Here is a 16,168-nt window from a genome sequence, read left to right as displayed (position 1 = left end):
GAGCAGCACAACGCAAGAATGCTGCCAAGCGGCTTTCAGGGGCTGCAGGGGTCTGGGAAGAGCGCAGGCAAAAAACATCTGCAGAATCAGGCGATGTGACTGAAAGTCTGGAGTGCATTTTCTTGATGCCCACTGATTCAGCGTTAAATAAGCTGCGCTCGGGAGCGCCGCGGTCGTTTGGAAGCAAGGCTGCCTGTTCGCCATTGGAAATCTGGTGCTTGTTGTGCCCATGTATTATAGATGATCTGTTAATTAGAGATCGGCGGCGAGCAGAGGGAAAGGAGTCCAGGAGTTAAGGGGTCTCGAGGGGGTGCGCGCAGGGCTCCCCTTTTGGAAAGAAGAAACCAGGCATGCGTTTGCAGGCTACAGAATCTTCAGGCCTGCACTGGAGGTGTTCTCTGTGCCAGCCATGGGAGGTGTGTGTGTGTGCCGAGGGGGGAGAGATTGGAAAGAAGTGTGCCAGTTTAGCACCCCTGGGCGAGGGAAATCTAAAGCAGGGCCCATTTGGGATGGGGAGAGTCTGTCGCTCTTTATATTTGAAGCCCCACCCGCTCACCCTGGGGGACAGCAATTTATGTGCTTCTTTCGGGGGGATGTGCCTGCATTTGAAGGTCTAACACAGGGGTGGCCAAACTTGCTTAAGGTAAGAAATACAGAGAATAAACATCAAATTTGGAGAGCCGCAAGACCTGAGTGTCAGATGAGGGAGGGGAGGGGAGGAAGGGAGGGGGGGAGGAAGGAAGGAAGGAAGGAAGGAAGGAAGGAAGGAAGGAAGGAAGGAAGGAAGGAAGGAAGGAAGGAAGGAAGGAAGGAAGGAAGGAAGGAAGGAAGGAAGGAAGGAAGGAAGGAAGGAAGGAAGGAAGGAAGGAAGGAACTCAATAATGATTTTGAGGCCCCCGACGCCCCCTCCCGCTTTTGTGCCCCGGGGTCTGGGTTCCTGGAGCTGCGAGTCCCCCCTCCCCTCTCCACCCCCCCCCCCCCCACTGCCGGCCGGGTCTCACGGGGCTCTTTTGTCTTGCAGACGGTGCGGGTCCAGGGCAACGACATCTCGCACCGGCTGCGGCTGTCGGGGGTGCGGCGGCAGGACGAGGGCGTGTACGAGTGCCGGGTGTCGGACTACAGCGACGAGGACACGCAGGAGCACAAAGCCCAGGCGCTGCTGCGCGTCCTGGCCCGCTTCTCGCCGCCCGACGTGCAGGCAGCCGAGGCCGTCTCGCACATCCAGAGGAGCGGCCCCCGCCGGAGCAGCCCTTCGGGACGCGCCACCGCCGAGCCCGGCCTGGGGGACAAGCGCCTCCTGCCGGCGCAGGGCGAAACGGCAGCCTCGTCGGCCTCGGCAGCCTCTTCTCCCGTCGCCGCCGCCTCCTCCTCGTCGTCGTCGGTCTCTTCCACCTCCTCCTCCCCGTCCGCCACCACGACCCTCGCGGCAGCCGCCGCCGCAGCCTCCTCGGCCTCGCCCCGTCCGGGCAAAGCGACCATCCTCCGCCAGCAGCACGGATCAGGTAAGGTGGAGGCGCAGCGACACCCGGCGGGCGCGGGGCGAAGCGCGGGGAGCTGGCCGTGGTGCTGGTGGCGGCCGAGGCAGGGAGCGGATTTCTAAGCGGGGCCCGGCTGCAAAGCGACCTCTAGAGGCGGACTTGGGTCCTTGCAGGCCTTTCTTCGCCTCTTTCTCTCCGGGGTGGAGAGGAGTTGGTGACGTGTTAGAAGAGAATAAAACAGGAGTCTTGTTTGTGGCGCCCTTTAAAATCTAAAGATAAATCCAATATCATCCTCTTCTATTCTACCATCGCCTTTATCCGACTCAAGAGCCAGCCTCTTGCAACAGTAGGAAGAGGAGGGATGAAGGTCTGTTCTTGTGGGAACCGCAGAATAAAATGCCCGTAGTCTTTAAAATACCAGCAGACTCTTGTTTGTTTTTGTTGAAGCAGATTAAGGCAGCTAAACGACTTTGTTTTCCTGTTGCAAATACAGTTGTTGGGATGGTTTTATCAAGGAGGAGAACAATTTTTTTTTTGGTGGTGGGGGGATCTTTAACTGTTTCCTCCATCCCATTTTTTTCCAATGGAAGAGCCACCCCAGAGTGGCTTTTACTCCCACTGTGGAATATGTGAGAGGAGGGGCAGAATATGGAGGGAAGGTGGCATGCTGTAACCTGATCTTATGACATCTTGGATGATGAATACTTGGTTGGGGACCTCCAAGGAAGATTCTGCAGAGGAAGGCAATGGTCAACCCTCTCTGTTTCTCACTTACCTTGAAAGCCCCTTGCTGGGCTCAGTTCTTGAATGAGAGACCACCAAGGAAGGCTCTGCAGAGGAAAGCCATGGCAAGCCACCCTCTGCTTCTCGCTTGCCTTGAAAGTCCCTTGCTGGGGTGACCATAGGTCAGCTGTGACTTGATGGCACTTTGCACACACACACACCTCGCACCTTGAAGTGTTAGTTGAGTCATTTTCAGGATGCATCCTGGCTTCACCACGTTTCCTACCAAAACTTGTTTTGCGCAGAGACTGATGGCATTTTTGCTTCAAAGTTTGTTCCCCACAATCCTTTGAGATGGCTAAGTCCTAACTGGATATTCCAACAAACATCCACCTGCAGAATTTTTTTAATGTTAGAAAAAAGTCGCCAGCCATCTTATCTGCTGTAGCATCTCTTGGTTTCTGAGAATTCAGCCTTCAGTATTCGATAATAATAATAATGATGATGATCTCTTGCAAAAGCTGTTGTAATGGTTATTGATATGGGTCACATGAAGCACTTTCAGCACTGTGTAGAGCAGGGGTGTCAAATATGTGGCTCTTATCAGGCCCCTGAGCAACTGGCTATTGTTTGCTTCCTTCTCCCTCTCTCTTGCTTCCTTCTGCAAGGCTTGCTCAATCGCACAGGAGCTACAGAGCAAAGCCTCTATTTTCTCCATTAACTGAGGCTCCTCCCTTCGAGAGGCAGGGGGGGAGGCAGAGCTTGCTTTGGCAGGCTCTCTCAATCGCACAGCAGAGCTACTGAGCCAAGCCTCTTCCTGATATTGGCTGAGGGTCCTCCCCCTCCTGGTCCTCTGGGAAAGGAAGGAAAAAGCCAGAGCTTTCTTTCCCCAGTTCCCTAGATCCCATGGGAGAAATACAAAGAAAGTGTGTTTAAGACAAATGAGGGCTAATGTTTTAAGCATGTTTTATTTTAAGTTTTAAAAAATCTTTGATTGTGTTTGTGTCCTTTATAAAGTTTATATCTTTGCGACCTAATCTTAAATAGGTACACACATGGTCCGGTCCAACATGGCCCAGCCTGACAAAGTCTCATTTATGTGAGATTCGGTCCTCATGAGTTTGACACTCCAGAGTGCTCAGCAGCCATTGTGGGTATCTAAGGTGGCATCAGGTAGCTGTTACAGGAGAAGGCTCCAGGGCCTTGTGGGGAGTGACCCTGGCTCAGTGGCAGAGCCTCCGTTTGGCATGCAGAAGGTCCCACATTCAATCTCCAGTTAAAAAACTCAAGAGATAGGTACTGAGAAAGACCCCTGCTTGAGACCCTGGAGGGCCACTGCCAGTCTGAGGAGACAAGACTGACCTTGATGGACCAAGGGTCTGATTCAGTAGAAGACAGATTCAGGTGAACTTTCTGTGTTGTCAGGCAGTCCTTCCTGTGGCTCAGTGGAAGAGCTTTTGCTTGGCATGAAGAAGGTCTCAGGTTCAATCCCCAGCATCTCCGGTTGAAAAGATCAAGCAGCAGGTGATAGGAAAAACTCTACCTGAGACCTGGTGAGTCACTGCCGGTCTAAGGAGAAAATACTGACCTGGGCTAATTCAGATTAAGGAAGTTTCAGGGCTTTTTTTGTAGCAGGAACTCTTTTGTATATTAGGCCACACACCCCTGATGTAGCCAATCCTCCAAGAGCTCTTCCAGGGCTCTTCGTGCAGGGCCTACTGTAAGCTCCAGAAGGATTGGCTACATCAGGGGTGGGTGGCCTAACATGCAAAGGAGTTCCTGCTACAACAACAAAAAAAGCCCTGTTCATATGTGTGTGAAAAAGGGGCCGCGGGGGAGAAAGAGTGAAGGCAGGACACCTTGATGATCAGATAGAGAGAGAGGAAGACAACAGATGGCTCTTCGGGGCATCAGCCACTTTCCATAAGGACAAGGAAACGACACTGTATCCAGGAGCAAACAGGAAACTGATGCCTTGAGAGCCATCAGCGATGACAAGAAAGAGAAATTACTTTGATGGCAGAGAGCAAAGTTTAAGATACGAGCCACTTCATTTCTATCAGGACTTTTATTTTTTGTAGCAAAAGCCCAGCAAGAACTCATTCACACATCAGGCCACACCCCCTGATGTCACACAAGGATTTTTGTAGAAAAAGCCCAGCAAGAATCATTTGCATATTAGGCCACACCCCCGGATGCCAAGCCAGCCAGAACTGCAATCCTGTGTGTTCCTGCCAAAAAAAAAGCCCTGGTTTCTATCATATTTTTAAATTATTCTTCATTAAGGTGCCTTACTTTGAGAAAAGCTCAGGCTAGCTGGATCTCGTCAGATCTTGGAAGCTAAGCAGGGTCAGTCATGGCTAGTATTTCGATGGATGACCTCCAAGGAATATCAGGGCCATGACGCAGACGCAGGAAATGGCAAACCTCCTCTAAATATCTCTGGCCCTCAAAACCCTACAGGGTCACCATAAATCAGCTCTGACTTGATGGCACTTTCCACCACATGGGAAAGTGGGCTATAAATGTCCTGAATACATGCATACATCCACGCAGGAAGCTCTAACAAAGATGAGGTTGGTCCAAAAAAAGGGCATCCTTCTACCTTCAGTTTACCTTCTGAACAAATACTGAGTCCCCTACGACAGGGAGTGTGACTAATGTTCCCTCTGAGCTGCAGAATCTCGTGAGCAAAAATTCTACTTTGTGAGCTACAGATATTAAAGTTGTGAGCTACTGCGTACATTAGTTTGCTCTGGGGCCATTTTCCCTGAGCTAAGACAAAAGTGTGTGAGCTGGAGGCTAAATCTGTGAGCTAGCTCACACTAAGTCCGCTTAGAGGGAACAAGGAGTTTGACATCTATCGAATGGTCCAGTCCTGGTTTGTGATTGACCGTCAGGAAGTGCTTAAGGAAGCCGGATTTGACATGCAGCGTTGAGAGGGCTGTGGCCGTTGAGTATCATAAACTGTCACCACGATATTCTAGCCCATCTTTAATTCATGACTCCTAAGAAACAGATTGCAACCAAGAGGGCACGTCTGTCTGCATCAAAGCCTGATGGCTCCTTGTTTCTTCTGACAGCCAACAAGACTCCAGAGGAAACACTGAAGTCACTCGTGATAAGACACTGCCCTTCGCCTCCTTAGGGGAACATTCATCTTTCTTGGCTTCCATTTCTGAACATCTGGGGCCACACTGTATCCTAGTTTGCTTCCTTCCAGAGATGGACAGATGGACAAGGAACATGTCCCTTGCCCTAAGGAGGGGAAAGACATTTTGACATCACGAAACGCTTCCTCAGGAAGGAAGCCAAGAAGACAGAACAACTAATGCAGTGGTCTTGAACTCTTGCTTCTGTTTTGGACTCTGCCAACCAGGATGACCCTGTGGGACTCCATGGCTGACTATCAGAGGCCAAGCGCATTGATTCAGCCAGGAGCTGGCATGGTTTAGAGCAGTGGCCCCCAAGCTTGTTGGCACCAGGGACCAGTTTTGTGGAAGACAATTTTTCCACGGACTGGTGGGAGTGCTATGGTTTTTGCTGCCCCCACACCCACACTCCCTCCCTGCCCCCCACGGGGGTCTTTAAATGAGGAGTAGGTGAAGGTCTCTGCCTTACTCTGTGGCCCGGTTGCTAACAGGCCATGGACCAGTACCGGTCTACGGACTGGGGGTTGGGGACCCCTGGTTTAGAGGGTCAGAACAGGGAGAATTCAACTTCAAATCCCCATCTTGCCCTGGAGTAACCCTGGGCCAATCACATTCGGATGCAGCCACCTCCAGGAAAGGTGAGGGTCAATGGAGAAAAGGGACCCGTCTTCACTGACCTGCTGGGAGGAAGAATGGGTTAAAAATATGGGTCACAGGGAGGGGCGGTGGCTCAGCGGCAGAGCATCTCCTTGGCATGCAGAAGGTCCCAGGTTCAATCTGGTAATAGGTGATGTGAAAGACCTCTGCCTGAGACCCTGGAGAGCAGCTGCCAGTCTGAGTAGGCAACACTGACCTTGATGGACTGACAGTCTGATTCAGTAGAAGGCAGCTTCATCTGTGTTCATGACACTTAGAAGCAGGGGTGGAATTCTAGCAGGAGCTCCTTTGCATATTAGGCCACACCCCTGATATAGCCAATCCTCCAAGATCTTACAAAAAAGAGCTGCTTATAAGGACCCTCCACCTGGAAGCACTGTTGCAGGTGGAAACCTGTATTGTATGTTAAGCACTGGAGAGCAAACAATGACAGAATGCAGAAAGTTGGAGGTGGGGATAGGAATACACCTGCAGGAATACCTGGCCAGGGAGAAGAACCTAGTACAGAGTTAAGCCCACACACTTTATTTCTCCAATGCCATCTATTGTGTATGCCCTATGATACTAGATTGGGGTGGCCAAACTTGCTTAACATTAGAGCCACATAGAATAAATGTCAGATGTTTGAGAGCCACAAGACATGAACATCAGATGCCTGAGGCAGGCAGGAAGGAAGGAAATAGATGAAGGGCAGGGAGGAGGAGAGGGAAAGCTGGAAAGAAAACAACTTTAACTTTAAATGCATTCTTGGCTTGGAGAAGTCATTTAAAGAGAGAAATGCTTTCTCCAAGCCAGCCAATGGGGGCTTCAAGATCCATACAATAAGTGTGAAAGAGTCACATATGATTCCCAAGCCGCAGTTTGGCCACCCCTGCTCTGGAGTGTGGATTCTATTCTTTTGTACCCCACTGAGGTCCTTGTCCTCGCCAGGCTCCATTCCCAAACTTCCAGGAGTTTCCCAATCTAAATCTAGAAAACGTACACCTCCCCCCTCCCCTGCTGATGGCCAAGGGGGACTGGCAGTGCCACTGAAAGGTGCCACTGCTCAAAATTTGTTCTCAAAGTGGGGTGGGTTTCATTCTTTCTTTCCTCCATCGATATGCTGCATCTCTCCCTGTGGGGATCCCAAGCAGCTTATCTTGTTCTCTTCTCCATTTCATCTGATGAGGCTGAGAGTGGGTGGCTGGCCCAGGGTCACTGGCAGGGCTATCTTTGTAGCAGGAATTCCTTTGCATATTAGGCCACACCCCCTTGATGTAGCCAATCCTCCTGCAGCTTACAGTAGGCCCTGTACTAAGAGCCTTGTAAGCTCTTGGAGGATTGGCTACATCAGGGGTGTGTGGCCTAATATGCAAAGGAGTTCCTGCCACAAAAATAGCCCTGGTCACTGGGTAAGCTTCCTCGTTGGGTTGCCAGCTCTGGGCTAGGAAATTCCTGGAGATCTGAGGGATGGAGCCTGGGAAGGGCATGGTTTGGAGAGGAGAGGGATCTCAGCAGGGTACAATGCCATAGAGTCCATCCTCCGGAGCTGCCATTTTCTCCAGGGGAACTGAGCTCTATTGTCTGGAGATCATTCGTAGTAGCGGGAGATCTCCAGCACCCAACTGGAGGTTGAAGATTATATTGGATTTATATCCCGCCCTTCACTCTGAATCTCAGAGTCTCAAAGCAGCTCACAATCTCCTTTTCCTTTCTCCCCCACAACAGACACCCTGTGAGGTGGGTGTGGCTGAGAGAGCTCTCCCAGAAGCTGCCCTTTCAAGGACAACTTTGTGAGAACTCTGGCTGACCCAAGGCCATTCCAGCAGCCGCAAGTGGAGGAGTAAGGAATCAAACCTGGTTCTCCCAGATAAGAGTCCATACATTAACCACTGCACCAAACTGGTTGGCAAGCTTACTTCCATGGCACAGTGGGCATTCAAATCCAGACCTCCCAGATCCTAGTTCAAGATTCTACTCACTGCACCACATTGGATATTTCTCACCTGAAAACAAGCTCCCATTCTTTAAATGGGAACTGCCACATATTCGATTACAATCTTGCTCCCAGGGGGGTAAAGAGGTGCTAAAGGTGAGAAAATGCACCCACGGGCCCCACCCTGGCTGTAGCCCTGTCCAGAGGGTGTCCTAGACTGGTGCCATCTTATCCTTTTTTATGTGGACTGGAACACTTTGCGTGTGTGGTTTTTTTGGCTCCTTGTGAACATGGGCTAATCTGACTTGATCCGTGGACTAGGAGAGAAAAATCCCACCTTCCTGGATGGCCGATTTGTTTTGCCTTCTGCAGGCTGCCTGAGCATTACCCAGCACGCATGCCATAAGGAAACAGCCCCAATCAAACTGTAGTGGGCAGAGTGCCACGTCAACAGATGGGCACTGATGTCTGCTAGTAAAGGGGGATGCCAGATAATATCCAGTATGGCGACGTCCCCTGCCCAGATAATCGAGTCTTAATCTAATCTCCCCATTGAACCATCCAACATCTTTGATGGCTTTACAAGTCCGCGAAGAAGGGGCACCTTGTTAACCAATCTTTCCGTGCCTGGATTGATTATTGGAAGAAAACAGAATAGTCAGATACAGGAAGAGGCAGATTGGATGGAATAAAAATCAATGGACAGAGGGAGGTCTTATGGGTAGAGATATGCTGGAGCTGAGTTCCAATCCCTGTTCACCTATTATGCTCACTGGAGGATGCTTTGAGAGCTGGTCACTGTTTTATGGCTATCATTGTCTCTTTTCAGTCTTTAACATGTACCAGAAGATCACACTACCTGCAATGCATCCACATGCTTGATTCTTTTTTTTCTGAATAAGGAGTGCATTTTCTGCTACACAGCATGTTTCATGTGCATAATGAAGCTGTACACGTGCAGGTAATCCACATGCTGTCTTTTTCACACAACATGGCAGGCACACGTATTGGATGCCCTGTGGACCAGCGCATGATCCCCTTGATGGAGAGCCAGTTTGGTGTAGTGGTTAAGTGTGCGGACTCTTATCTGGGAGAACCGGGCTTGATTCCCCACTCCTCCACTTGCACCTGCTAGCATGGCCTTGGGTCAGCCATAGCCCTGGCAGAGGTTCTCCTTGAAAGGGCAGCTGCTGTGAGAGCCCTCTCCAGCCCCACCCACCTCACAGGGTGTCTGTTGTGGGGGAGGAAGGTAAAGGAGATTGTGAGCCGCTCTGAGACTCTTGAGTGGAGGGCGGGATATAAATCCAATATCTTCTTCTTCTTATCTGAGAGAAGCGGGCTTGATTCCCCACTCCTCCACATGCTGCTGTGACTTTAGGTCAGCCACAAGTTCTCTCAAGGCTGTTCTGCTCAAGAGCAGTTTCTGTCAGAGCTCCCTCAGCCCCACCTAGCTCACCGGGTGTCTGTTGTGGGGAGAGGAAGGGAAAGGAGATTTGTTAGCCGCTCTGAGACTCCTTTGGCTAGCAAAGGGCAGGGTATAAATCCAATTTCCTCCTCCTCCTCTTCTTCTTCTTCTTCTCCTCCCACTACATGTGCTTGTAGTGTATGAAAAGAACTGCATTCCCTTTTAAAAAATCAAACCCAGAGCTGTTGCCGGGGTAAATGTGGGCTTCTAATCTCATATTCAGCCATACTCCTGCTAAACATAGTATATGGATTGTTCAATATGTGTGCAAAGAAAAATCAGGTGTACACTGTATATTAGGGTTCACAGGTACTCCCTGGTAAATGGCAGGGGTTGTGGGGGTTGGGACTTCCCAAGAGCCAGGAGAGGCCTAAGCCATCATTGGCGACATGGTGATGTAACTCCCAACATTCACCGAAAGTGATGTTATTGTGTTGCTGGAAACATGAGGATAATCTGGCATTTGGGCAAAAACTCTATGGCAAAATTTAAAAAAAAAAAATTAACCCTAGAGTTTTTGCCCAAATACCAGGGCATTCCTGTGTTGCCAGCAATGTGATGATGTCACTTCCAGTGTGTGCTGGAAATGATGTTGCGACATTGCCAGAGACACAGGCCTCGGTCGTCTTTTGCTGCCAGTAAGTCCCCTGCCAGCCAGCAAACAGGTCCCAGGGGATGGGACCCAGGGCAGACCATCCCCTGCCCCTAGCTGAACCTTGCAAGGGTATTGGATGCAGGTTGCACATGCCAGATACAGGGCTATGGGGTTTACAATGCTTTTTCCAACCAGGTCTGCCTCTGATTATTTATTTATTGTATGGCAGAGTTACATACAAGAAGCATATAATAATACAAAATATGTAACCATGTTGGTACAATGGGGTATGCAGAAGACTGATTGGGCAATCTCCCTCAATACTAATATCTAGATTTTCAGTCCACTCAGTCACAGCTGGGGAGAGTTCAGAGAGCTCCATCACGTCTTCCTAGAAAGCATGATGCTCACATTCCTGTGACAGATGGAAAATAGTTTGGCACCACAATCATATTCAGGTCCTGGTCTTTTGCCCCATTTAAAGGTATCCAGTTTGGTGAAGCAGTTATGAGTGTGGACTCTATCTAGACGAACCAGGTTTGATTCCCCACTCCTCCACACGCAGCTGCTGGGTGACCTTGAGTCAGTCACGGTTCTCTCAGAGCTGTCCTCTCTGAAGAACAGTTCTCTCAGAGCTCTCTCAGACCCACCTACCTCACAGGGTGTCTGTTGCGGGGAGGGAAGGAGGTTGTATGCCACTCTGAGACTCCAAGTGAAGGGCAGGGTATAAATCCAGTCTCTCCTTCTCCTTCTTCTTCCTCTAAACAACAGGTCTGTACTATTGCCAAAGTCTGCCATACTTTACGTGGCAAGTCAAATCCTGCAGATTTATTGGCGTTTATCAGGTTATAGATGTCAGGAGGAACTGATTATATTCATGTTCACAACCATTCGTTCCCTTGATCAAAATTTTCTGATTGCAGGATTCGCGCAGATCTTATTGCCGAGTGTTGGGATCTTAGTGTGGGTGGGCCCACATCAGCTGTTTCTTTGTGGATGGGCATGGCTTTTTTGTAGCCGGAACTCCTTTGCATATTAGGCCACACACCTCTGATGCAGCCAATCCTCGAAGAGCTTACAGGGCTCTTCTTACAGGGCCTACTGTAAGCTCTTGGAGGATTGGCTACATCAGTTGGGAGTGCCTTAAGATGCAAAGGAGTTCCTGCTACAAAAAAGGCCATGTGGATGGGCAACTCTCTCTTCCCAGTGTTCTTTCTATATTCAAGAAGAAGAGCATGTTGTCTTTGGAGATGCGAGGGAGCGATATGGCATAACATGGGTAGCCAATAGGTCCAAGTGGGTTTAATACATCTGCTGATGGTTCTCATTGTAGTACTGAGTTGGACATGAAGTTTGTAGATGCAGGGGCTGTTGGGCCACACTGAAGTGCCATATTCAGCAGTCGTATACACCAGCCCCAAAGCTGAGCATCTAAGTGTTGCAGCAGAAGCACCCAAAGTTGTACCACAAAATTTTTGGAGAATGTTGTTTCATGTGTACATTTTCACTACTACAGTGGTAAGCTCAAGGTCCTGTCTGGGGTAATGCCAACATACTTCGGTGTATGTTGCATGTAAATGGAGTGCCATCGAAGTAGAGAGGTGGTTCACAGTTGGCAAGATGGTTATTGAGATGGAAATAGGAGCATTTTGTGTTTTCCTGGACTTGGGATAAGTCAGCATTTACCTAGGGTTGCCAATCCCCAGGTGGAGGCAGGGGATCCCCCGGTTTGGAGGCCCTCCCCCCATTTCAGGGTCATCAGAAAGTGGGCGGGGGAGGAAATGGCTGCTGAGCACTCCATTATTCCCTATGGAGATGGATTTCCATTGGGTATAATGGAGAATTGACCTGCGGGCATCTAGGACTCTGGGGGGCTGTTTTTTGAGGTAGATGCACCAAATTTTCAGTATAGCATCTGGTGCCTCTCCTCAAAGCATCCTCCAAGGTTCAAAAAGATTGGACCAGGGGGTCCAATTCTATGAGTCCCCAAGGAAGGTACCCCTATCCTTTATTATTCCCAATGGAGAGAAGGCATTTAAATGTGATGGCCAGAACTGTCTTTGGAGTTCAATTTTGCTTGTCACAACCTTGCTCCTGGCTCCACCCCCAGTGTGTCCTGGCTCCACCTCCAAAGTTCCCAGATATTTCTTGAATTGGACTTGGCAACCGTACCATTTACCATAGTAGTCAGTCAAAATGTTGAGGTCTCTGGTCAGCATTTCCTCAGTCCTTCCCCTTGATTTGTGCCTTACTGAAATCAAAATGTCATTGGCATAAGCAAACTTCCTGGATATTGTTGTGGGAATGTCAGATCTGTACAGATTGAAAAGAACTGGAGCGAGGACCAAGTCCTGGAGCAGACGGTTATTCAGTTTCTTCTGCTTGCTGATTGACTTAACCACAGAACAAAGTGGGAGTTCAATGACACCTTCAAGACCAGCAAAGTTTCATTCGAAGTGTGAGCTTTCGCGTGCATGCAGACTACAAAAGCACACACTTTGAATGATCTTAAAGGTGCCACTGGACTCCCACTTTGTCCTATTGCTTCAGGGCTGCCCACCTGGACTGACCCACAATTATTTAGTAAGTTCTATTGCTTGGCATGTTATTTAGGAGTCAAAATAATGTTCTGCAGGGGAGAACTTGTGCAGCACACCATGCCTCCAGACCACTCACCTCCTCGGGGTGCACCCTGGATAACGCTAAAGAGCTAGAACAGGGGTGGCCAAAATGCAGCTCAGGCACCACATGTGGCTCTTCCACAAATATTGTGCAGCTCTTGAAGCTCCCACCACCCCATTGGCCAGCTTGGAGAAGGCATTTCTCTCTATAAATCACTTCCCCAAGCCAAGCCATCTGGCTGCTTGGAAAATGCATTTAAAGTTAAAGTTGCTTTCTTTCCACCTCTACCTCTGCCATTTATTTGCCTCCTTCCTTCCTTCCTTCCTTCCTTCCTTCCTTCCTTCCTTCCTTCCTTCCTTCCTTCCTTCCTTCCTTCCTTCCTTCCTTCCTTCCTTCCTCTCTCCCCCCTCCATCCCTTCCTCTCTCGAACATCTGACATTCATGTCTTGTGGCTCTCAAACATCTGACATTTATTCTATGTGTCTCTTATGTTAAGCAAGTTTGGCCACCCCTGAGCTAGAACTTCTGGCTGCCAGATACTTGTAGGATCCCCCAGCTATACTACACACATAGAAACAATCTACCGCTAATAATCTCTTTCTTGTCCCACCTGGTGGCCATTGCCAATGAGTTGTCTCAGCGAGGAAGCCAGCATCCTTCTGTGGTCCTTTGCAACCAAGAATCTTGGTGGGGGGGAGGGGGTTTTCAGAAATCCTTGAATGATCCTATATTTACACAGGCTTTTTGGTAATTAGGGTACCTGTGACTGCTGGCCGTCGCGTAATTGTTTATTTTCTCCATTTAGTTGTTTAGGTAAATTGATTTTCTTGTTGCACTGCAATTTAGCCGTGCTGTGTGCCTGGATGGGAGAGCGTCATTTGCTGGAAAACGAGTCCGAAATTTTCTAAATCAATAAATAGAAAGGGGAAGGGGGACCATCCATTCACCCTTAATTCTTTGGAGTTTGTGGGTGGGGGGTGGAGATTGCATACAAGTATAATAAATAAACACACATATATGAGTCTTACATGCCATCAAGTTGCTTCTGATTTATGGTGAACCCATGAATTAAGGACCTTCAGAATGTCGTATCATTAATAGCTTTGCTCAGGTCATAAGCAATAAACTGAGAGCCTGTCGTATAAGAACCTAAGAGAAGCATATTGGATCAGGCCAATGGCCCATCCAGTCCAACACTCTGTGTCACACAGTGGCCAAAAAAAAAAATCCCAGGTGCCATCAGGTGGTCCATCAGTGGGGCCAGGACACTAGAAGTCCTCCCACTGCTGCCCCCCCCCCAAGCACCAAAAATACAGAGCATCACTGCCCCAGACAGAGAGTTCCTACAATACCCGACTGCTCAGCAATTTCATTGAATGCCCACAAGTTCTTGTATTGGGAGAAAAGTATTTCTTTCCCTACCATTATCCCATGCATGATCTTGTAAACCTCTATCATGTCTTCCTTCACTGAGTCCATATCTATCTCTACGGAGCTTGGAAATGCAATTCCCCATTCAGAAGGGAAGCCTGCTGGATACTTCTGGGATAGTTGCGGTCCCTCTCTCTCTACCCTGAACCTAGGGTTGCCAGCCTCCAGGTGGGGCCTGGAGATCTCCCGCTTTTACAACTGATCTCCCGCTGGCAGAGATCAGCTCCCCTGAAGAAAATGGCTGCTTTGAAGGGTGGCCTCTATGGCATTGGACCATGCTGAGGCCCCTCCCCTCTGCAAACCCCGCCCTCTCCTGGATCCACCCCCAAAGTCTCCAGGTATTTTCCAACACAGAACCTGCTTGTGAAGATAAAATGCTTCTCTTGCCCTTTTCCTTGTTCTGGTGCAGTTTATTTACTGAGGCAACTCATCTCCCACCTTTTGATCTGAGAATGCCCCAAGTGTCTGAGAATGAGAAAGGAAAATATATCTTTTTAAAATCAATATGATACAAGGATAAAGGCTAAACAAACCAAATTTAAAAACTATCACAATACCACTGCTATTGCTGTCAATAATTTATATTTGCTTAGATTTTTGACCACCCTTCTCGTGTTTCTGTCTTCACCCAAATGCCTGGCAGAATATCTCTGCCTTCAGGGCCCTGTGAAATGGAAATAATTCCTGCAGGGCCTAGATGGAGTTTGGCAGAGAGTTCCACCAGGAGGGTTGCCAATCCCCAGGTGGGGGCAGGGGATCCCCTAGTTTGGAGGCCCTCCCCCCACTTCAGGGTCATCAGAAAGCAGGAGGGGGGAGGGAAATGTCTGCTGGGCATTCCATTATTCCCTATGGAGAACAATATAATAGAGAATGGATCCATGGGTATCTGGGGCTCTGGGTGAGCTGTTTTTTTTGAGGTAGAGGCACCAAATTTGCAGCATAGCATCCAGTACCTCTCCGCAAAGCACCTTCGAATTTTCAAAAAGATTGGACAAAGGAGTTCAATTCTATGAGCCCCAAAAGAAGGTGCCCTTATCCATTATTTCCAATGGCGGGAAGGCATTTAAAAGGTGTGCAGTCACTTTAAATGTGATGGCCAGAACTCACTTTGGAGTTCAATTATGCTTGTCACACCCTTGCTTCTGGCTCCACCCTCAAAGTCTCCCGGCTCCACCCCCAAAGTCCCCAGATATTTCATGAATTGGACTTGGCAACTCTATCCACCAGGTTGGGGCCAGGGCAGAGAAGGCCCTGGTTCTGATCGAGAACAGGCCGGGGACCAACAGCGGCACCATGATAAATGCAGAAGCAGTCTAAATCAATGCAAGATCTTGGGGAAGGTGAAACAGGCCGTGAGTTTCAAAGGCCAACCTAAAGGGTCATGTCAATGGATGGGACAGAGAGACCTCTATAATTGCTTCTCCCCATTGGCCTGCCTTTGCAAGAATCCTGGATACTTTCCCCTTCCTTTGAATGGGAGTGAATTCACACAGCCAAGCTGTTAGCATCAATCACCACCAATTGTCTGTTAGCAGCTTCCCGCTTGCTTCCCCTTGGGCGATATTTGCTTGGTTTGTTGAGAGGAACCCTTCTGCGGTGACTCATTAACAGTTGGTGACTGAGAGTGCCTGGAGGAGGAGAGGAAATGGGGGTGAGCTTCACTTCCTGTTTTCCATCCTCAGTTGTTAACACACAAATGCTAATCTGCAACTAGGTTTGCCAATCTCCAGGAGGGGCCTTGAGAGCTCCCAAAATTACAACTGATCACCAAGCAACAGGGATCAGTTCCCCTGGAGGAAATGCCTGCTTTGGAGGCTGGACTCTGTAGTATTAGCTGAAGTGACCCAGGGTTGCCAACCTCCAGCTGGTTGCTGGTGATCTCCTGGGATTACAACCGATCTCAGGGCTTTTTTTGAAGCAGGAACTCCTTTGCATATTAGCTAATATGCCAATCCCCAGTTGGGAGCAGGGGATCCCCCAGTTTGGAGGTCCCCCCCCCCGCTTCAGGGTCATCATAAAGCGGGAGGGGGGAGGGAAATGTCTGCTGGGCATTATTCCCTATGGAGACCGATTCCCATAGAGTACAATGGAGAATTGATCTGCAGCTATCTGGGGCTCGGGGGGCTGTTT

At 49.2% G+C, this 16,168-nt stretch overlaps 1 protein-coding gene across 1 annotated transcript in view; it reads left to right on the top strand.

The window, feature by feature from the left end:
• VSTM2B (V-set and transmembrane domain containing 2B) overlaps nt 1-16,168 on the top strand; it is a 60,133-nt gene that overhangs the window by 18,413 nt on the left and 25,552 nt on the right. The window contains exon 4 of the mRNA XM_060254482.1: nt 1,022-1,502. Coding sequence (XP_060110465.1) covers nt 1,022-1,502 — 481 coding nt within the window. The remainder of the gene's footprint in view (nt 1-1,021; nt 1,503-16,168) is intronic.

The sequence above is a fragment of the Heteronotia binoei genome, chromosome 14, assembly GCF_032191835.1.
Source record: "Heteronotia binoei isolate CCM8104 ecotype False Entrance Well chromosome 14, APGP_CSIRO_Hbin_v1, whole genome shotgun sequence".
NCBI lineage: Eukaryota > Metazoa > Chordata > Lepidosauria > Squamata > Gekkonidae > Heteronotia > Heteronotia binoei.
The sequence above is the reverse complement of the archived record's forward strand: the minus strand, read 5'-3'. Positions and strand labels throughout refer to the sequence as shown.